We start from the raw sequence: 23050 nt of genomic DNA, 5'->3' as shown, positions 1-23050 counted from the left end.
GATGCAAACTTTTGTTTACGCATAAACCCACTCGTTCTTAAAAATATTTCGAGTAACTTGCCGAGTTGTGAATTTGACATTTCGTCTCTTAATTACATATGTAATAATAATATACAGCTCGCGGACCCGCACTTTAATAAACCCGCTGAAATAGACATTCTGCTTGGCGCCGAAGTATTCATGCAGATCCTAAGACCTACAAAGTTGTTAGGTCCGCCTGGAAAACCTGATTTATTGGAAACCGCATTTGGATACATACTCTTAGGGTCGATCGCTTCGCTCCCTTGTAATACCGCGCCTTGTGATAACGATCACGCCTTTTTATCGTCGAGTAACGACTCGATCGAAACTTTAGTCTCAAAGTTCTGGGAGTTGGAGTCAGTTCCGACTAAAACACACATGTCTAAAGCCGAACAGGAATGTGAGGATTTTTATGATTTAAATACATACCGCGATAACACAACTGGACGCTACGTCACCGCTTTGCCTTTCTTGAGGTCGCCTACCGCTCTGGGCGATTCTTTTACAACCGCACGTCGCTGTCTGTCGTCACTCGAACGCAGATTTAAGACAAATATCGCTTTAAAAACTGAATACGATGCCGCGATGAGAGACTATCTCGAACGGAGCATCATTTCACCCGCACCCGCTCTTACTGATACAAATTATTACGTCATCCCTCACCACGGTATAAGCCGAGAAGACAAACCGCTCCGCATTGTACTGAACGCAACTGCACGATGCATAGATACAAACGTTTCATTGAACGATTGTTTACATTCCGGTCCTAATTTGCAAGCAGACCTAACCGCGATTATTTTAAAATTCAGACTATTTCCGATTGCTTTAACCGCCGACATCAAACAAATGTTTTTGGCTATAGGCATTCGTGAGGAAGACCGCCGCTTTTTGAATATACTATACAAATTTGACGAAGATGATACCGCGAAAATGTATCATTTTAATCGCGTTTGTTTTGGTCTACGGTGCTCGCCGTACCTTGCTATGAAGACAGTTAAGCGTCTCGCCCGCGATGAAACTGATTTCCCGATCGCTTCAGAAATCGCTAGTGATCATCTTTATATGGATGATCTAGGAGTTTCGGTAGATACGCCCGAGAATGGAATTCAGTTGGCTCATGATTTAATCGAACTATTCAAACGTGGTGGTTTCGACTTAGTTAAATTCGTTAGCAACTCGCCCGAGGTGTTAAAATCGATTCCGCAAGCCAACCGCTTATCTTCAAAAATTGAATTCGACAAGGAGGATAATATGAAGCTCCTAGGTCTAATTTGGTCACCGATCGAGGATGAATTTTCAATCGCTATTAAATTCAACCCGCAAGCAAAATGTACAAAGCGCCTTATGCTTTCCACAATCGCTAAACTGTGGGACATAAACGGATTTTGTGCCCCTGTCATTTTACACGCAAAATTGTTAATAAAAGCTCTCTGGGTAGCTCAGATTGATTGGGATGCAGAGCCCCCAAGCGACATCTGTGCTGCATGGAAACGCTTTCTTAGTGAACTCCCCGCTCTGCAAGACTTTAAAATACCTCGCTTCGTAGGCATCGTGCCCGAGTCCCGTGTCATACTACTGGGATTTGCGGACGCTTCTGAAAAAGCGATGGGTGCTTCTGTGTATATTTGTGTACAACCGGCTTCCGGACCAAATGAAGTCAATTTAATTGGTGCCAAGAGCAAGGTCGCCCCGCTCAAGGTTGTTACCTTAGCCCGCTTAGAGCTTTGTGCTGTAGTATTATTATCGAAGCTGTTTCGATTTGTTATCGATACTGTTTCTCCCCGCTGTCATGTAGACGAAATTTTCGCGTTTACTGATTCGACAGTGGCCCTCCATTGGGTTCACTCGTCTCCGCATCGCTTCGATACTTTCGTTGCGAACCGCATCGCACAAATACAGAACAACCTTGATCCCAAACACTTCTACCATTGTGAAGGTACACAGAATCCCAGCGACTGCTTGAGTCGTGGTCTCACGCCCGTTCAATTATTGAATCACCCGCTGTGGCTCCATGGCCCCACATGGGCTCGTGATGACGTCTATATATGGCCCATCAACCGCTTCACGTTTGTTCCCGCACAAGATGAAAAGCCGTCAAACCCTTTTTTTTGGAGTGGCGTTGACTACGCTGGACCGCAGGAAATTTTGCTCACCGTCGTTACCCAGGTCGAAATGATTTTAAATAGTCGTCCGTTAATTGCACAATTAAATTCTCATCCCGGAGAACCGGAACCTTTAACGCCTTCGCATTTTTTAACTCTCGGACCGCTAGAATCCTTTCATTCTGATCCGCGTTTAGATTCGGTAGATTTAGTTCGCAATAAACGACTTGTCGATGACATTGTTCAGAGATTCTGGAATCGCTGGAGGCGTGAGTACCTAAACACGCTTCAAACGCGCGCTAAATGGAACACCAAATCTAATCCGGTGACTAAAGGTACTGTTGTCCTTCTTAAAACAGAAAACTCACCGCCTTTACAATGGCCAATGGGCATAATTGAAAAAATAATGCCTGCCTCGGACGGGGTCGTTAGAGTAGTCAGAGTGCGCACACAAAACGGCACCTATCTTTGACCTGTAGTAAAACTTTGTGTTTTACCTTCCCAATAACCTATTTTCTCATTTTTATTTTTAATTTATTTTTATCTCATTCTTTTTACTTAATACTTCATATCCTGCACTCATTAAGTACCATTCATACTTATTACTTGTACTTATTATGTACCACCGCACTACCCTGATTCTACCCGCTCTCTAGTTCACCCATAATCGCTACATTTATGTACTTCTCTCTCATTGTTCAGGAGCTACATCTCCTAAAGGCCGGGGGGATGGTTCTTTTTTAATGAGAGTAGACATAAAACCTCTCGCATGGCCACTTATAAAAAAGAAACATAAGAAGCAAAAGTCAAAAATAAAAAAAGAAGACTATCGCCGACCGCACCGCACGCGCTGTACACGCACACGCCGCTTATTTCTTCACATTAATATTTTCATGGACTCAAATTAATTCTCTATTATACAAACTCTTACTGACGACCATATTCGTCGTTGCGCGAGTGATATACAAGTTTTATAGAAAATAATTTAGAAGAGTGCCGTGTCAAGTCACCGCCATTACGCGTCGTCCAGCAGTGACGTCGAATTCTGCAGCCTGGAAGAAGCTAGCGACGGGTTGGCAGGTACGTCTACTCCTCATAGCCTAGCCTCGGCCTTCTCCTCTTTTGTGCATCTTTAGCGATACTCGCCCCCGCAAAACTTCCTTCAAAAATATTGAACCAGCGCACCGCCGTGGTGGAAAATTTGTAAAGAGTTTTTCCCACTACGTATTTATAGCGTTTAGTTTATAGCCGATTTTGGTACGATACCGTCAATAGTCCAAGCAATTGCCGGAATAGATTAAATTTGTTGGGACAAAACCCAACAAATTTAATCTGACCAATCTAAAATGTGACCAAAGTCACATCAACGAATATCGGAGCAGACCATTATAAAGGCCCTCCTTGAGCCCTTTTTGATGAATGATAAGTCTTAGTACTTAGAAGTGTGAGAGAAGCTGATTACACACAATTTCGAGATATTAAAGGTACCGGAATTCACCAGTACTGAAGTAAATTTTATTTTAGGTGTTCCATTGGCTTTCATAGCATTAGATGGCTATACATCGCTGTAAAGTGCCGCCGCTCTCCTCATTCCTTACGTCATCAGGACAATAAACCTGTAAATTACGGTTACGCCTTAAGACGTGATTGCTTCCCAGCAGAAATTACCACCTAGCCCTCGAATTAGACTTGATAAGTGAGAATATTGAGTCCTGCGTCCAGCCAATGTTAAATGTATCCGTCAGCACTATACGATGGTAGAAAAAAACTTTATTTTTGTCAATTTATTCCATAATTATGACAGCACAATAGAACAACAGGCAATCAGTAGGACGCTCTATTAGGAGCTAAAAACCGGTTGTTGAGGAACTAGTTAAGTAACTTCTATAAAGATTGTGATTATATTAGAAGGCCAAGCCATGGCGATCGACAATGCAAAACGCTATTGCTAATGTGATATTATTTAATGAAATGTATTTATTCTCATGTTGTTCTAAGTTTTGGCCATTTTTTTATGACCACCCGCCTGCCTGACGTCAACCCTCCTTGGGAATGCTTTTGTCGACCTTGGGCCTAGGTTGTATTGGCTTTGGTTAGGCTTTGGCTCTCAGTCGCGTTCTACGACACCCATGAGCAAAATTTGAATTGGGGGTATTCTTAAACGCCCACCACACGCGATTGCATGCAGCAGAGATGCAAATGTTGCGATGGATATGTGGAGTAACGAGAATGGATTGAATGCGGAATGAATATGTTAGAGGAAGTCTGAAAGTGGCTGAGAACCTGTGACAGAGAAGCTGACAAGTGTGCGTTTGGGATAGTATGGACACGTGATGAGACGAAATGAAAATGAAGTTGGTAAGAGAGTGTTAACTATGAATAGGAAGGATATACAGAGAGAGGTAGATCTAAGAAGAAATAGATGGATTGGACGATATGTGTAAGAGAGGAGTGAGCGAAGAAATTACTTAGTCTGGCCATAAATACTGTTACAATTAAATATAAACAAAATATTACATTTGAATTAGGAATCTGTCATTTTTGTATGATTGCTCATTGAGTTTTCTCAATTTGGCGCCAATACATTGTACAATATTTTGCGATACTAAAATGGAGTGGGGTGATAAAGAGAACCGAATCGCTGTGATTGCATTACACAAAGTAGGTATGGAGCCAAATGCAATTTTTAAAACTCTCCATACGCTTGGTATTAGTAAAATGTTTGTGTACCGGGCTATTAATAGGTGCAATGAGATCTCCTCTGTTTGTGACAGAAAAAGATTTGGCCGTCCACGTAGTGTTCGTACGAAAAAGGTGGTCAAAGCAGTAAGGGAAAGAATTCGAAGAAATCCTGTCCGAAAGCAAAATATTTTATCTCGGGAGATGAAGATAGCACCTAGAACCATGTCGCGTATTTTAAAAGATGACTTACGACTTGCAGCCTATAAGAGATCTACTGATCATAACTGATAATTTATAATTTAAAAGAGAATAGGGTGGTAAAATCGAAACAACTACTGAAGCGGTACACAAAGGGAGGTCATAGAAAAATTTTGTTTACGGATGAGAATTTTTTTACAATTGAGCAATATTTTAACAAACAAAATGACCGTATTTATGCTCAAAGCTTTAAGGAGGCTTCCCAATTAGTCGACAGAGTGCATCGTGGGCACCATCCGACTTCAGTGATGGTTTGGTGGGGTATTAGCTATGAAGGAATGACTGAGCCATACTTTTGTGAAAAAGGTATCAAAACATCGGCACAAGTGTATCATGATACCATTCTTGAGAAGGTAGTGAAGCCCCTTAACAACACCATGTTCAATAATCAAGAATGGTCCTTCCAGCAAGACTCGGCGCCAAGTCATAAAGCTCAGTCTACGCAGTCTTAATTGGAAACGAACGTTTCGGACTTCATCAGAGATGAAGACTGGCCGTCGTCTAGTCCCGATCTTATCCGCTGGATTATGGTCAGTTTTAGAGAGTACGGCTTGCTCTAAAGGCCATGATAATTTGGAGTCCCTAAAACAATCCGTACGATTAGCAGTGAAAAATTTTCCCATGGAAAGAGTGCGTGCTTTTATTGATAACTGGCCTCAACGTTTAAAGGATTGTATTGCAGCCAATGGAGACCACTTCGAATAAGCTTTTTATACTTTAAATTGTTTTACATTAATTTATTAAACTAACACACTGTAAAAGTAATAAATGTTATTTGCAATAGAATTTTTTTTCCTTTGTCTCAGTATTTATGGCAAGACAAATACACCTAGTATATGATAGAGGAGTAGGGAAGGAGAAAACATGTTGCGCCGACCCCAAGTGACTGGTTTTCGTGAGTCCTAAACATAAACTTTACTTTTATGGTTTAATTTTGCGTTTTTTATTGTCATTATATTATTTCGGATGATAAGAATATTTTTTCGTGGTCGCGAACGACTAAAGCGTTGTTCCTCGACAATAAAATATTGTGCTAACTACAACTTATTTTTCGAAAAAAATATTTGTAGACTTTTACATTTCATATCAGACAGAATGAGCTACTAATAGCTTAAGATCAGGTAGTTTGTTTGACTCGTGTTTTGATATTCACGATAAGAGGTTATCTATTAAAGTTAGAATGCTTTGTTTTTATTTTCATTGCCACGCGCACCATTCGCGAAATTAATTTGTTTGTTTCCTTTAGCGTTAATTTGGATTTTGTCAAATCTTATAAAATTGTCGGCATGTTTTTTTCCAATCTTGATACATAGCCACTAAATTATATACTGTACTTCTTTTTGTTGAAATCACGGTCTTGAGTCAAGATGGCCATAATTACATTATGGCGGGAAATGCGCGTCGACGCCATTAAAAAATATAAATTTGAAATGCAACGGCAAAACCATGGGCAGCTTTCACTGTAAGTATTAGTGATTGTAGAACGTCTTGTGAGTTCGCACAGGTAGGTACCACCACCTTGCTTATTCCTGCCGCGAAGTAATTCGTTTCGGTTTGAAAGGCGGTGTAGCCAATGTACTGTAAAAACAGACCTTAGAACTCATGTCTAGAGGTGGATGGCGGCATTTACGTTGTAGATCTCTATGGGCTCAGGTAACCACTTTAACACCAGGTGGGTCGTGAATTCGTCCACCCATCTAACCAATAAAAAAATAGAAATACATTTATATTTATTTTCTATATTACCGAATCTAAAACGATACATATTAAAACGGAACGTGTCTAATTATTTACAAGTCTATCACGCGTGAGCGAGCAGTTACGCATTAAAAAAATCAAGACCCACAAAACCCAGCGTAGTGAATGTTTCAAGTGTATGCTGTATTTATTGAGTGTTTGCGCTCCGTGAAAGGTGGTCTTGTGTGCGATTCGAAAATGGAAGACTTTATTGGTGTTAAATATAAATTGAAATCCTCGGACAATTTCGACGATTATCTCAAGTTTATCGGTGAGCTGTTTATTATTAATCAAACGAAAAATCGCTAAAAGAAATTCCACAAATCTAAGCCCAAACATTATTGTTATTAATGTAATTTTCCTTTGACGCTGAAAATGCCTACTATATTTAACGTTAATTAAAGTTTAATACTCCGAAATCATTTTGAAATCGGGTCCTATTTTGTTTCTTTTTTTAAGCATTACTAATTTTACAACAAAAACTACTAACTAAATATTATTGCTTAGTAAAATACTGATGTATTTTATGTAATCTATACATATGTACCTACATACTTTACTATCGCAACTAAACAAAGTTATAAGTTCGTGATAATGAATCGTTTCTAATCTAATATTTAAAATAGGTATCAATAAGTATCAAGATAACAGTTATTAATACGTACGGCCAGACTAACGACAAAGGTCGTTTTTGCTAGTTTTTATTAGGTGTTCTCTCCCAAAATGAGGCTTAATGCTTAAAACTTAAGCATCATTGATGTGTGACGTACTTTTTTCAAATCTACAAATCTGAGGTTTCACTGATGTTGCAGAAGTCGGTCTACTGAGCCGTAAAACAGCCAATGCAGTCTCGCCGGTTTGCGTATTGACCCGCGACGATGACGGCGTCTACACCCTGACCATGACAACAACCTTCAGAACTGTGAAAATGTCTTTTAAACTCGGCGAGGAGTTTATAGAAGAACGACCAGACGGTGCCAAGGTAGATTTTTCACTAGAGTTTCGCAAGTCTTCAATTAAAGATGTTTATGGTATATATTTTTTATGGGATTTTATGAGGAATTTTATTTATGATATGGTAACTGAGACCTTTAAGTCATGTCTTATTTTAATTTATATTCATATTTTTATGAAAAATGATACTATGGAGTGAAATCATATGAAGATGATTAATTTGAGACATTAATCAACTGGGATGAAATTAAATGAAATGAAATGGGATGAAATATAATCTCAGTAAAATAGTGGTCATTTACTATGATTTTTTCAGTGGATTTTTTGGAGGATCCCGAGAAGTTAAGTTCAGCGGCTTTGTTTCATTTTCCCACATTTGTGCATTTTCACAGATATTAAACCGTTAATAAACCATCATTATTACACATTTAAACCCGAAGAAACACTAAATAGACAAAATAAAACAAATCACACAACTTCACTCTTCGCGTTCCCGCCAAAAAGTCCAAGATGTTTATGGTTTTTATCTTAACTCATAGACATGAACAACGTAATGCCGCCATCCAACTTAAGACATGCACATCTAATTTCCAGTTCTATAGTGCAACGGCTTTCAAAATAGAACGCATTATGTATTGTTTTGCGAGATAAATTGGCAGTGGCGATGCTTAGCTGTAAAAATACAGTTAGCAAACACCGCACCTTGTCAATCCTTTATTTTAACACCACACAAGTACATAATATAAATTAATGCAATTGAACATAACGTGGTGGTAGGACCTCTTTTACTGGTGGTAGGACCTCTTGTGAGTCCGCGCGGGTGGGTACCGCCACCCTGCCTATTTCTGCCGTGAAGCAGTAATGCGTTTCGGTTTGAAGGGTGGGGCAGCCGTTGTAACTATACTTGAGACCTTAGAACTGATGTCTCAAGGTGGGTGGCGCATTTACGTTGTAGATGTCTATGGGCTCCAGTAACCACTTAACACCAGGTGGGCTGTGAGCTCGTCCACCTATCCAAGCAATAAAAAAAAAACCGTTGGAGCATTTTTTTTCGTGTTCCCGAAAACGCGGTACAAAAGAGACGAAGCTTATCCTGACAGGGTGATCGTTTTTTTGACAGTTGACGTTAAGCTCCATTGTGGCGTGTTCATTATAACACTATCTGTGCGTGTTCACAAGACGACCTACCGCCAGATAATATGTTCCGCCCATGAAAGTTCCCTTTGTAGCTGGTTCACGAAAGTTGTACTAAATGAAGTAACAAGTCAGCGAGGGTGGGTACCACCACCCTGCCTATTTTCTGCCGTGAAGCAGTAATGCGTTTCGGTTTGAAGGGTGGGGCAGCCGTTGTAACTATACTGAGACCTTAGAACTTATATCTCAAGGTGGGTGGCGCATTTACGTTGTGGATGTCTATGGGCTCCAGTAACCACTTAACACTAGGTGCGCTGTGAGCTCGTCCACGCATCTAAGCAATAAATAAAAAAATCTGCTTAGTAAATAAAATGAAGGACTTCCTAGGATACAAACCCTTTTTATTATTTACGATATGATAATGTTCTTACATTTCTGAGGTGTTTTTGAAATAGCCTGACGTCATTAGTGGCTACTTCACTGTAATTGTTAACACCTTCGACGTTCGAACATATTAAAAACTAGAAGTAATGTGTATATAAATTAAATGTATTGTGTATGTAGGTGTCAATGTTTTGTTCGTGTGCAAAACAGTTAATTTTATATGTGCAACTGGCTGTATTTCTTGCAAAATGCTATCACGTAATGACCAAGCTTGTTAAATTACCACACCTCACTATTAAACAAAGAGGGCAGCATAAGACCGGTCGGTCTGACAAGCCATAAGGTAAACCTATGTCGAGCAGTGGCCGTCTCAGACCTCACAGTAGTGTAATGCTTCCAGATCAATTTACATGTGGCTTTATAACATCTTTCAGTCGATTTGTATACCAATTTCTTTTGTCAACATAATTGCGTACCACGAGATCAATGACCGCGTGCGATACTTATTTTCTGTACAACAACATTGCGTGTTGTAAAAAAATTGTTGATAGAACAATTAAAATTATGATCATTATAATCAGTTCATGAATTTTCAGTACTATTATCAATTTTAGGGTACGTAATAACATTTTTATTTATTTTAAATTCCAGGTGAAATCTTTTTTGACAATTGAAGGAAATAAACTGATACAAACTCAAACAGAGAATAACGGAAGAAAGTCCACTCATGTACGTGAATTCACGAAGGATAAACTAACTGTGGTGAGTTGTTTATTACTACAGGTTTTACGGGTTTGAAGAAGCGAGATTTACGTGGTACGATATTGGATAACGCGGTCCAATTTGAGTATTGGGATCAAACATAAATCAGAATCTAGCAGTAGAGTTGGAACATACTGGGCCTGAAGATATCGATTTGAAAATCGAAAGGAAAAATCAATTATGTGTATAGCAATGAATCCGGCAAACACCGCATCGCGCTAATCAAAATATCTTTTTACATTCGAGTGTACCATATTAAAAAATATATATTACAATTGCGAAAGTTTATATGTTTGAATGTAGTTTTTCACATAAATATGTTTGAACGTATTCGGATGAAAGGACAATGCCCATTTTCTATGGGTGTTTGGGCTCCTAAAAAAAGTTGTCGGATGATGATTTTAACTTAATTTGATAGACAAAGAAATATCGTTTCATATTCAGAAAACGATTTTTATATTCTCACCCAGGTTTAAGAGAAATCTGTTTTTTTCTGCAGCTAAAATTAAGTTGTTAATTGTTTTCTTCGAAATCAATAATCGCTCTCATCATTATTTACAGTATTAAATAAGTTAATTGTGGTTAATGTTGCTAGAAATAAGCCCTTACGTACATTTTTATATCCTCATAATAATAATAAAATGAAATGAAATCCGGAAGCCGGCAACGATATTGTTGTTGTTGTTTTTAAATTCGCCAACAAGCAGGCAAAGAGCGGAGCCTATACAGCCTAGTCTGTCGTAGTAATATTTTTTATATATTTTTTATATTAATAAAAAGCCGGTGTATCTCTTTTTATTGCTTTTTGGGAGTTTTGACGTCAACTCGATGAATAGCATATTGAGTGAGCGTGAATTTCCGCAGACCTTTTATCTTGAAAAAAAAAAAACCAGTCACTGCTATGTTAGCCACAGTTTTATTCCAATGCCTCAATAATCGTGAACAACGATTATTGACGTTTAATACACAAAACAACACCCAATTTGTATATTATACATCACAATAAACTATTAAAAAAACATTAAAATAAAACTTCAAGTGACGCTTCACTCGGGTTGCTGCCAGAACTCTCTGATCATATTTATTAAGAATAGAGTAATGGTAGGCCATTGAGACTTTTACTAATGGAATCATTAATATCTAAAAATATTAAATAATTCATGGTTTTAAGTAATAATTATTATTACAATACATAAATATTGAATTGAACAACAATAAACTAAAAGTCTGTGAATTATAACCATTAGCTATTTTTTTCAATTTGTTGTTCAAGTCACAGACAACTCTTTCGTTTGTCAGCATATAGGTTTACTATAAGGCTGTATGGGCTAATTTGCCCTTTGTCTATTTGCGAATTTAAAAACTATGGCACTCAGTTTTGGGATGTTATCAAATAAGTAATTTATTTTTTTGTAAAACAATGCCAGTGTGAAAGAAATGTTGATACATAAACTAAACAACATGAAAAAATAAGGCATAGTTTTTCAAGTACAAATAGTTTTGTCATGAAGTTGGCCCACTTATGGGCATAGTCCTTTCACAAGAAGATAGTTTATAGCCTGGAATGTCACATAATATTATAAGCATGAAGGTTTTTCTGTTTATTTCGGTATTAACTTAGACGTTTGTTACCCAATCACACAAAAAGAACACAAGGAAATTCGATGAAATTCCAATCAAAGATAGCTTAAAACTTGGCTTAGAACATATGATACTTTTTATCATAGAAATGATAAGATCGCATTACCGAGTAAATCTATTAAATACTAATAAAATAAATACTATAATCTATTCGCTCTATTCTATTCTGCCTTAAATTTTTTACGTACGAATAGATCTACAAGTAGATTTGGTAGTCTATGGACCAGAGAGCGACAGAAGCAACCATCCTGAGAAAATACAAAGCAATTAATTCATTTAAAAATTTTAATTGAATGATATATACAAGTTCCAAACAACAACATATTTAGTATACCTTCAACCTCGGTTCTGGTTCGGTGAGCAAGGACACCCAGTGGAAGATCATCACCTTGCCGTTTCCGATATAATTTTATATAATTATAAATTTAATATGAGCAATAAGGACGTTATTAATGTATTTATTTGTTTTAGAAAAAAAAATTATGTTCAAAGTTCATGAACCCGTAGCTTATGTGGCTGACGGACGCATCCTCATAATACTCCAAGATCGTAAATTGGATGTGCGAAGTTTTTTTTTTATATTGCCCTTGTAGGCAGATAGTGAGTGGGTACCGTCGCCCATAGACTTCAGCAATGCCAGAGGCAGAGTCAAGCCGCTGCCTACCAGATTGGCACATTACTTATTTAGTAGTACTCATGAACTCATATCTCAAGGTGGGTGGCGGCATTTACGTTGTAGATGTCTATGGACTCCGGTAGCCACTTAACACCAGGTGGGCTGTGAGCTCGTCCACCCATTTATGGAATAAAATAATCGAAAAATGCGAAAATACTCTAATAAAAGTAGTTTGGATTGCGTTGGTACGAATCAGTATAATATGCCAGAGCATTCGTAATCGACATCCGATCGTATTCCTTTCGGAGCGTGGCTGGAATAGTATTCTAGAATAGGAAAGGTAATCTCTCTCTCTCTCTCTCTTTCTTCAATCGGTCCCTCATTGCTGAGGATCGTGACTTCGTCCGACTCCGTCAACTAGCTGTCTCCATCGATCCCATTCTGTAGCTTGGTACAGGACGTCGCTGACAGGTATTTTCAGTTCCTCCACTATTTGGTCCATCGTTTGGGACCTCTACCCCTAGACAATTTTCCCTCGATTTTACCGGTCACCACAAGGAAGGTAATCACGGAACAAAATTTAATAGCATCTTACGCCATTCTGTCACGGTCATCATCTTAGTAATGCTCGTCTTCCCTACCTTACGTTTGACGATATACTGGGTGCTAGGAGACCGCTTCCGAAAACGAAGACAGACGATAGTACTAATGACACCTTTGATGATGAGATGGAAAAAAAATTGAACCTGATTTAAAAAAAAAATCATATTTTTACAACGTTTTATTACCATTATTTACCCTCCATCATATTAGTACAGCTAAATCAAACGATAGTTTCATAAAAAATACATTACTTTTTTTTTTTTAAAACCAGCAATGAAACACAAAATGAAAAACAGCTGATTCTCAGTTCAACGAACGCACGGGCGCGGCGCAATGCAGACTCGCGCGATCTCACAAATACTTATTTACAACATTTGTCTAAATCTACGAATAAATAACACAAGCACAAAAAAATAAATTGTCTGTACACCGGGCGCCACCTATCTACGGGCATGTTTTTCGATCCGCTGAATACGAATTTTAAGTCAGTTTAGGCCGTCCAGCCTTCAATTTCAAGTAAATTGCAAAAAAAACCCTAAAAGATAGCGAAAATTTGATGTTTTGGCCTGAAAAAAAAAATTTGAGATCTCAGGCAAGCATAATTTTCATGTATTTTTATGTGTTAAATACTAATTTAGTTCGTACTTTAATCATTAACTTTTTTAATTCTAAAAAAATTGTGAAATATCCTTAAAAATTGTCTTCTCAATAGCTCCGACTGGGTTCCCGCCCGGTTCGGGGTAGGGCGCCGGCTGTGAGCGGCAGGAGTTTTTAGTGAGATTCGACTCCCACATACCCCACCTGCCGTGCGGGTGGGGATCCGGCGATTTTCTCCTGTGGAAAAAAAAAAAGCCTATCGTCTGTGAATACATTTCGATTAATTCTATTTCTCGTGCTGTCTCACATTGTTTTCGACAGTTATGAAGTACGTATTTTTAGAGCCCGTCACAAATATTTTCGATAGGCGACGAGCTGACCGCTCACTTGCTCTTAAGTGGAAACTGGAAACCATAAAAATCACCAAACAGTTTGATGTCGTAATACGTACATAGGTGAGACCGGAACACATACAAATATTTCTATGCTAATCATCACCGTTTTAATTGTCTTTTAATATTAATAAAACAATTTAATTATTTTCGAGGTTTCTTCTTTTAATAGAATTGAATAGTTTAATTATTTCAAAATTAATTACGATTGTGTCCAAGGTTTAACGGTGAATAGAATAATTATAATAGTGTAATTAAGTCTTCGACCTCATGTCACAAGGCGGGTTGGCGACATTCAGTTTGATTTTAATGATATTTAATTAATGAATTACGTGTAATTACACGTAAATTATTTTCGGAACTAGTCATGATATAAAAGAATAAAGAAATATCAGTCTACATCTATACCTCTAATGCATCCAAATCGATCTAAGTCTTGAATCGGTTGTTTTGAATTTAAATATGTTTGGGACTGGGAAAAGGTTAAGTTTTAGGACTCACTCTGTAGTTCGTTGATGCACTATTCAATTTTCTCACTGGCGAGAGTTATATGTGCTGATTGATCAACAAATCACAATTTTATTGTTTTTGCACCGGCACCATGTTTTTTGTTTTTTTTTATACTCTTCGCGCCTTTTTCACGCGCGTAGTTTTTATTGTAGTGTCAACAGATGGCGTGGATAGCGGATTGAGAAAGAAATAAGGGAAAGGAAGTCCTAGCATCGGTAATAAACAAACAGACAAAAAACATGGATATTCAGACGTCCTCCTAAGCAACAAAACCCCTATTAATTCGTTAATAATAATCTATACTAATATTATAAAGAGGAAAGACTTGTTTGTTTGTATTGAATAGGCTCCGAAACAATTGAACCGATTTGAAAAATTCTTTCACTGTTTGGAAGCTACACTATTCCCGAGTGACATAAGCAAATATATCATCTATTTTGAAAAAAATTAAGGATCCTTGCTAAAACTCCAATAATGTAACCCAAGGTGTAAAAAAAAACCTAAAATATTCTTTGCATCGCGTGCGCTGCGAAAACTATTGATGATAGAATAAAATAATGTGCTACGACTTTGTAGAACACATTATTATTTACAAAAAGTGTCGCGATAGCATATGTCTAACTATTATAGTTATGCCGCAATAAGTGTTCTTTTATTTAAAAAAATAAAACAACGTAAAATATCGTTGACATTTTTGTTAAAGTCCCGAGCGGAGCCGGAGCCGGTCGCCTGTGTAGAATATATGCAATATCCAATTAGTATTTGGCGTCAAAATATTAATTGAATGCATTAGTAAATCTGACGCAACATCAGAACTCGGCAGGAAAACAAACATAATCAAGATAATGTTTATTTTTTGCCTTGATCGTTTGCTATGACCGTGACGATGTCAATATTAGTTTTTTTTTTTTTACAATATTAGTAAACAACTTAAAACGTTAATTTATGTCCAAATATTGTGACTTGCGATAAATATATTAGCTTCATTGGAAGGCTAGTTTCCAATTCTGTACTTTAAATAATTATAATACAATTTTATCTTCCCCCACGAAAACTATATTTATTTCGCGTGGGTGAAGTCCTACGCTTAGCTATAGGGATGGCCCATATTCTGTTCCATGGTTCGAGCTATTTCGCATTTCTTTTGCGGGCTAGTTTGATGGTCTTACGGCCTATCGTGATCACTGGAGCCCATAGACGTCAACAACGTAATGGTGGCCATCCACCCTGAGAGCAGAGTTCTAAGTATCAGATTTATAGTAGAATAGCTGCCTAGCCCTTCAAACTAAAATGCAATACTGTTTCACGGCAGTAACGGGCAGGGTTGTGGTACCTACTCGATCGGGCTCACAAGACGCCCTACCATCGTGACCGGTAATCTGTGTTTCATTCTTTCTGAATAACAAATTTAACGTACAAGAAATACCGTAGAAGAATGGAATCTATATATTAATACGTGAAGCAAAAACTTTGTATCCCTTTTTACGAAAATTGCGCGGACGGAGGAGTATGAAATTTTCCACACTTACCTATATAGAGAATATAGAGAAGAAGTGTATGTCGGCGTTAAGCCACGATTTACACACATAAGTTCTTTTACAATGAAAATACAATACAATTCTATAAAACTTTAACATTACTTGTTTACAACAAAAAGCCACGCCTGAGTTATTCAGTGGTTTTTACACAATTAGCCATTTTGTGTTGGTTATAGGAACTACAACTTCTTTTATACAAACAAATGTAATTACTGCGAAACAATTCACAAAACATAGCTTAATATTCAAAATACATATTTTAGTGATTTTACATGACTCACATTTAATTTACTGTACATGAATTACTTTTAAGCAATATTAACTAACATTGTTATTATCCAGCCTAATAATAGATGGCGCCAACAACATCATTGCATAACAATTACAATACTTAATTAAATTATTAGTACTGTTAATTATAATATAAATTATTATTAATATTTATGGTTTATTCATATTTAATCATTTATACAGTCATTTGTGCTTTTAAACAATAATATAAACATTAAACATATTCTGAACATTTTCACATCAAAACAGTGTCTGCTAATTATTAAATATGGTAGATTAACAGTTTTGTTGCTAATAATTAATAAATATTAACATATAATAAACTAAACTATATATTATTATGTTAATTATTGCCAACAGTGGCGTTTGCGCCCATATGTACAAAGCTAATATTTTTTTTAAATAATGTATAAAAGATACATTAATTCAATAAAGAAAACATTACACACACTACCATGTATTTGACAAACACATATACCTACTCTTTGTTTATTGTCAAACTTTTGTTATTGCTTAAAGTCTGTAGTCAAATTAAGAATAGGTTAGTATTGTTTATCTTTAATATTACGAGTATTTGTCTATAGTGTAGTCTTGGCGAAATTTCTAACAATAGGACCATAATAATGTTGAAACTTATAATTTTAATTAATTATAGTCGAATTTCGACTACTGCGGGGCCACTAGTGTGTATTAATTTATGTAGGTACATACGTTAATATCGTTTACATTTCTTTATACAATATACATGGATACTATACATTATCACTGTACTATATCGTACTAATCGCGAACGAGATTTGAGTTTAGCTCGCTGAGTTTCTCGCCGGATCTTCTGAGTGGGTCGCGTTTTCGATCCGATGGTAGATTCTGTGAAGCACTGGTCTTACTAGAGCTTTTGCGGTAGGCAGCGGCTTGGCTCTGCCCCTGGCATTGCTGAAGTGCATGGGCGACGGTAACCACTCACCATCAGGTGGGCCGTATGCTCGTCTGCCTACAAGGGCAATAAAAAAAAAAAAAAAGCTACTGTTAGCAAATTCTCTCAGGTTGAGCCCGTGAGCTCACCTATCCGTCCGGGCGTAGCTGGAATAACATCTCAGGCTACCAGCGAATAGGTAGGGTAGGGCGAGTAGGTAGGGAAAAAATACTTGAGTATATCTATTAATTTAACGTCTACATTATTGTTACAGACAACAACAGCTGAAGGCTGGGATGGACGCTGCATACGAGTTTACGAAGTGCTCCCGTAAAAACAATTATTTTATTGCCTTGTAGGTAGATGAACATGCGCCCCACCTGATGGTAAGTAGTCACCGTCGCTCATGGACGTCGGCAATGCCAGGGCGCACAGCCAATGCTTAGGACTCCTCGTTCCTCCTCCTCGTCCTCGAGATCATATCAAATAATATTATCATATCAAATAAAGATATTTGTACATATTTTTCTATACTTTTTATTAAACACGTAGATTGCGTTAGATCAATTAAAAATTGTTATATAAATTCCTTGTAATGACATGTAATTGTTATTGAGAAATAAAGAAAACATACGTTAAATATTTAAAACAATTTTTACAACCTCTTAAATAATAAAGTAGCATTTTTAAATAAGAGTATTTTTTTATGTTTGGGGGATTACTGGTGGGTCGGAGGCCTTTCCGGTTTTGCCATGACAGGTGGACGAGTAAGGGCTCAGCCAGACAGGGTGGGATTTACTAACAGCTACCCGAGCGCCTCCAAAGGAGACCTAAAAACTCAAGGGTAGCTGCTTCGCGAATAAATTCAGCGGGCTGGTGTTTAGGTTAAGTTGCACATTGCACTCTTTGCCAAGTTCGACGAGTACGGTTACCGGCATCCCTATTCCTAGTGTTAGAGGTGAAGGCGTCTAATGCAAAGGTTATGATGAAGCCGTAAAGACGTGTCTAGGGACGTCGACTATGACTGGCTCTTGCGTGATCAGGATTCACGGAGTAGTCGTCGTGGCCTAAAGGATAAGACGTCCAGTGCATTCGTATCGAGCGATGCACCGGTGTTCGAATCCCGCTGGCGGGTACCAATTTTTCTAATGAAATACATACTCAACAAATGTTCACGATTGACTTCCACGGTGAAGGAATAACATCGTGCAATAAAAATCAAACCCGCAAAATTATAATTTGCGTAATTACTGGTGATAGGACCTCTTGTGAGTCCGCACGGGTAGGTACCACCGCCCCGCCTATTTCTGCCGTGAAGCAGTAATGCGTTTCGGTTTGAAGGGTGGGGCAGCCGTTGTGACGATACTGAGACCTTAGAACTATATCTCAAGGTGTGTGGCGCATTTACGTTGTAGATGTCTATGGGCTCCAGTAACCACTTAACACCAGGTGGGCTGTGAGCTCGTCCCCGCATCTAAGCAATAAAAATAAAAAAGTCAGCGGCGACAACGATAGGGCGATTATCATAACGTATAAGCCTTATCGAAGTAACGTTTCGACGCTGACTTCGTGTGTTTTCGTATGGATTCGAAGTCCTGGTCGTCGTGTAAGTCGACGTTCCTCACGAATCACAGAGCTCCGATGGTTAAACTGCAAAAAACGGGATTGTAGGGATTGGAGGGTGTCTATGTGTGTGCGGGCGAACACCACACTTGCGTAAGTCATAACCAGTCTTATATAAATTTAGTAAATTACGATCACTTTGTTCCGAAGGGACATTTTACACCGCTTATATATTATTGGGTAAGGTCTGCCGAGAATAATTGCGGCACGGTCGCGGACTGTTTTAATGTGCCGGCGGAATGTCATGGATGCTTCTACCTTCCTGGCCCAGGGTATAGGTTGGCCGAAGGGGTGATCGGGGCTGTGATATTTCTCCTCCTAATGCGGGAGGAAATAAGCGGTGAGTTTCCCCTTTGGGGGCTTCCCTAACGTAGTCAGGCAATTTGAAGCGGTGAAGGAAGCCTCCGCTACAACTTGTTTCGGTGACCTATGTAATTCAAATTCAAATTCAAATTCAAAATCATTTATTTCAACTTAGATGTCAGTATGACACACTTGTTGAATGTCAAAATACAAATAACAATGTTAACTCTACCACCGGTTCCAAAAAAAGCCACAGTCCTGAGAAGAACCGGCGAAACAAACTCAGCGGGCTTTTTTTTTTTTGTTTTTTCTCAAATATTTTCTTTTTTTTAAATAAATAGAAATATTCACAATAAAAGAAAAAACAAGTCTAAAAAAATAATAATAATAATGAAAAATGAAAAGGCCAGGAGCGAGCGCCTCATTCCCACGTAGTGCCATCTAGTAAATAATCCTTAACTTTATAATATGCCTTGTTGCACAAACGTTCCTTAACAGTTTTCTTAAATCTATGAACAGGTAGTAGTTGAACGTTTAGTGGAATCTTGTTGAAAAGCTGTACACCCAGCCCCCTAAAAGAGTTGCTTATTTTCTTAATTCGAGCCGCCGGCAACGCAAACCTATGTTTGTTCCTAGTGTTCACATTGTGCAAATCGCAGACTCTGGGGAATTCTTCAATGTTTTTACGCACGTACAATAAATTTTCAAAAATGTATTGGGACGCTAAAGTTAGAATTTTGATTTCCTTAAACTTGTCCCTCAAGGATTCCCTCGGGTGCATATTATAAATAGCACGAATAGCCCTCTTCTGCAGGATGAAAATCGTTTCGACATCGGCAGCATTGCCCCATAGCAAAATGCCATAGGACATAACACTATGAAAATAACTAAAATAAACCAGGCGTGCCGTATCTTCATTAATATACATTCGTATTTTTTTTACCGCAAACGCTGCAGAACTAAGCCTACTCGCTAACTTGCATATGTGAGGACCCCACTGCAGCTTAGAATCAACTGTTATACCAAGAAAAACTGTCGAATCCACAAGCTCCAGTGTCTCTCCACTTACAGTAATATTATTGTCAACTTGTCTAACATTAGGTGTGGTAAAATTTATACATTTTGTTTTTTTGTTATTTAATAACAGATTATTAACACTAAACCAATGTACCACGCGCGAGATAGCATCATTCACATCGTCATAATCTTCCAAATGTCGTTTAATTTTAAACAATAATGATGTATCATCAGCGAATAATAACAATAATAATAATAATAATAACCTCGTGACGGGTTTCAATAAACTTAGGTAAATCATTGATATATACAAGAAATAGGAAGGGACCCAATATGGAACCCTGAGGAACACCCATATTAAGTAAGACACCGGAAGATCTCGTTCCTTTAACGTCTACCTTTTGGATTCTTCCGGATAAATAAGATTTAATAAGTTCTAATGAAACGCCCCTAATACCATAATGGTGTAATTTCCTCAATAATGTATTATGCTCAACACAATCAAAAGCTTTAGATAAGTCGCAGAAAACCCCAAGGGCATTATGCGACTCTTCCCAAGCCTGAAAAATATTTTTAATGAGATCTACACCTGCATCAATAGTTGACCGACCTCTAGTGAATCCATATTGTTTGTTATGAAGCAGGTTATTGGAATTGAAGTGGTTCAAAAGTTGTTCCAGAATAATTTTTTCAAAAATTTTACTCTATGTAGGTAGTACTGAAATGGGCCTAAAGTTAGAGGGGTCAAAAGTACTACCAGATTTAAATAAAGGTATTGTAAAAAAATGTTGAGTTAATGTGTGACGTTGCGATATCTATGACTTTAGCGGTATTCTGAGGGGATGGGGTAGAGTCCGGGCTGAACGGGAGTGATGGTGGATCAGATTCAGCCAGGCTGATTCCCAGCGTGTGCCAATCCACCGCAGTCCTCGTGACAGGAACGGAATCGGGAGCGCGACCGAGCTTCATAACGACGGGACGATGGTCTGAATCTAACTCTGAAACTGCTTCAATCGAGTGTAAGCGCAGAGTTACGTTTTTTAATAACGCTATGTTGAGTATATCCGGGCGATGCTCAATGTTTAAAGTGTAGTGGAGTCGGGGTCAGCGGAGCGACGATATCGAAAGCGAGATCATCGACTAACGCGTCGAGGTGCCTGCTATTAGGGGTTGTGGTGTGCGAGTTCCACCTGATGTGTTTACAATTTAGATCGCCCGCCAGAATGACAGAATTTCCCAAGTCGAACAACGCCTCGATATCACTACTTATCACGATCGTAGCAGGGGAAAGATATACGGACGTGATAACGATCGGCACGTGTCCGGTCAGTGAGATTCGGCATACTGATGCTTCGATGTTACAGAGCGCGGGGGGTTCGAGTGGGACGCAATGCAGAGCTCTTCTATAATGACGGTACCACCACCACGGGCAGTGAGCCTGTCGTTCCTATCCATGTTATAGTTCCCGATTTAAGGGTCGCGGCGCGCGGGCTTTAGTAGGGTCTCCTGCACCAAAAATATGTCAATTTGATGGTCACGCAAAAAGTCACAAACCTGATCACGTTGATTTGCGAAACCGTAAGCGTTAAAACATCCTATCGTTACGGATAGAGGCTTTATTTTACTTATATACACCATTAATTACCGGCCGAGTGGGGAAAGGATGTACGTACTTAACGACGCGTATACGTCAATGTATTCTTGCACAACGGCGATGAAGTGTTGTGCAGTGGAGGCGACGAGGGTGGCGTCACCCAAAGCATTAACGCGCTCAAAGTTGATCGACTGTAAAAAGTCGATAGCTAGAGCGAGATTGTCAGACACGGTCGGAAGACAGGTCGCGGGGGAGGGACAAATCGCGCGGGGGGGGGAGCTACGGAGGAAATTGCAACCGTGTTCGTGTATGGCAACAGTTTAACCGAGGCCGAGACGCTGGGCACCGGCGCCGGCACGAAGGCAGGCTTAGCCTTGATGTCAGGGCCGGAAGCTCGGGGACGCTTTTGGCGGGCAACGCGGCAATTTATTTTTGGGGCTCGGGGGCATTCATGGTAATTCGCGGGGTGACCCTGTGTACGGCACACGACGCAGCTAGGCGGTTCCGTTACGGTTTTTTGAACGCGAGTGCAAAGGCTCGTGGCATGATCGCCCAAACAATAGACGCATCTAGGGCGCGCTTCGCGGCTTTGCTAATTTTAGCGGCCTTGGAAGGTCGGGACTCCGCGGCGCGCTTCTTACCCTTTTGTACGAGGGTGAATCTATCCGTCGACAAGGCAGGGGCGAGGTCGACCTCCATGTCCGAGTCAGAGTCGGAGGACGAGAAGGCGGGAGCAGGCGACCTACGGGCAGGTGCAGGACGTCCGTCGCACGCAACGGAGCCCGCGGATGATCGCGCCAATGGGTCGGTAGCCACGGTGGACGACGCGGAAGTTTTACCCGCCAGTGTAGGCGACGCGGGAGCGGCAGGCACAACGGAATTCACGAGAGGGCTCGCGGCGTGATCAGGATCGAAGGCCAGAAACTCGGAAGTGAGCTTTGGGTGGCGAAGCCGGAGGAATTCCGCAAATACAGCGTCCATGATGGTTGAGTGCCCAGGTGGGGCTGCCCGGGGTCTTAAAACACTCGCCTTGTGGCCCCAACTTCTCGGTATTTAGCGGTTCGATTGAACACAGGTGGCGATGCGGCACAGTTACTGCAGGAAAAAGAAAGAACAAAAAAAAGGAAACAACTAAAAGAAACAAAACAAAACAAAAAACTTCCAGGAAAACACTTTGTCGGCAGACGTGTCACGAACAAAAGCCAGGCTAACAAAAAACCGTGCAAACAAAAGCCGAGCGATTGAATGGTCGATGAGCAAGTCCGCAGGCGCCGGGTGCTTCTGTCGGACTTATTTAATCTGGTGCTCCTGATTACTCTAATAGACCAAAAATACTGCGTTGTCGTCGGTCGGCGATACGCCTGCAAATTCTCAAATA

At 39.2% G+C, this 23050-nt stretch overlaps 2 protein-coding genes across 2 annotated transcripts; both read left to right on the top strand.

Moving 5' to 3' along the window:
- Positions 1 to 399: 399 nt before the first annotated feature.
- LOC149501318 (uncharacterized) lies at positions 400 to 2841 on the top strand. The gene is made up of 2 exons (XM_089733941.1): positions 400 to 2087; positions 2826 to 2841. Exons 1-2 carry the CDS (start codon positions 400 to 402, stop codon positions 2839 to 2841), a joined length of 1704 nt encoding a protein of 567 aa, XP_089590067.1.
- A 4070-nt stretch (positions 2842 to 6911) lies between these two features.
- Positions 6912 to 17822, top strand: LOC149501317 (fatty acid-binding protein). Its single transcript, XM_089733659.1, has 4 exons — positions 6912 to 7071; positions 7613 to 7782; positions 9924 to 10034; positions 17410 to 17822. Exons 1-4 carry the CDS (start codon positions 6927 to 6929, stop codon positions 17467 to 17469), a joined length of 486 nt encoding a protein of 161 aa, XP_089589785.1. The 5' UTR covers positions 6912 to 6926; the 3' UTR covers positions 17470 to 17822.
- The last annotated feature ends 5228 nt before the right edge of the window (positions 17823 to 23050 follow it).

This window comes from Bombyx mandarina, chromosome 16 (assembly GCF_030267445.1).
Source record: "Bombyx mandarina strain Sakado chromosome 16, ASM3026744v2".
In the NCBI taxonomy this organism is placed as follows: Eukaryota; Metazoa; Arthropoda; class Insecta; order Lepidoptera; family Bombycidae; genus Bombyx; species Bombyx mandarina.
This window is presented reverse-complemented; position numbering and strand designations above follow the sequence as displayed.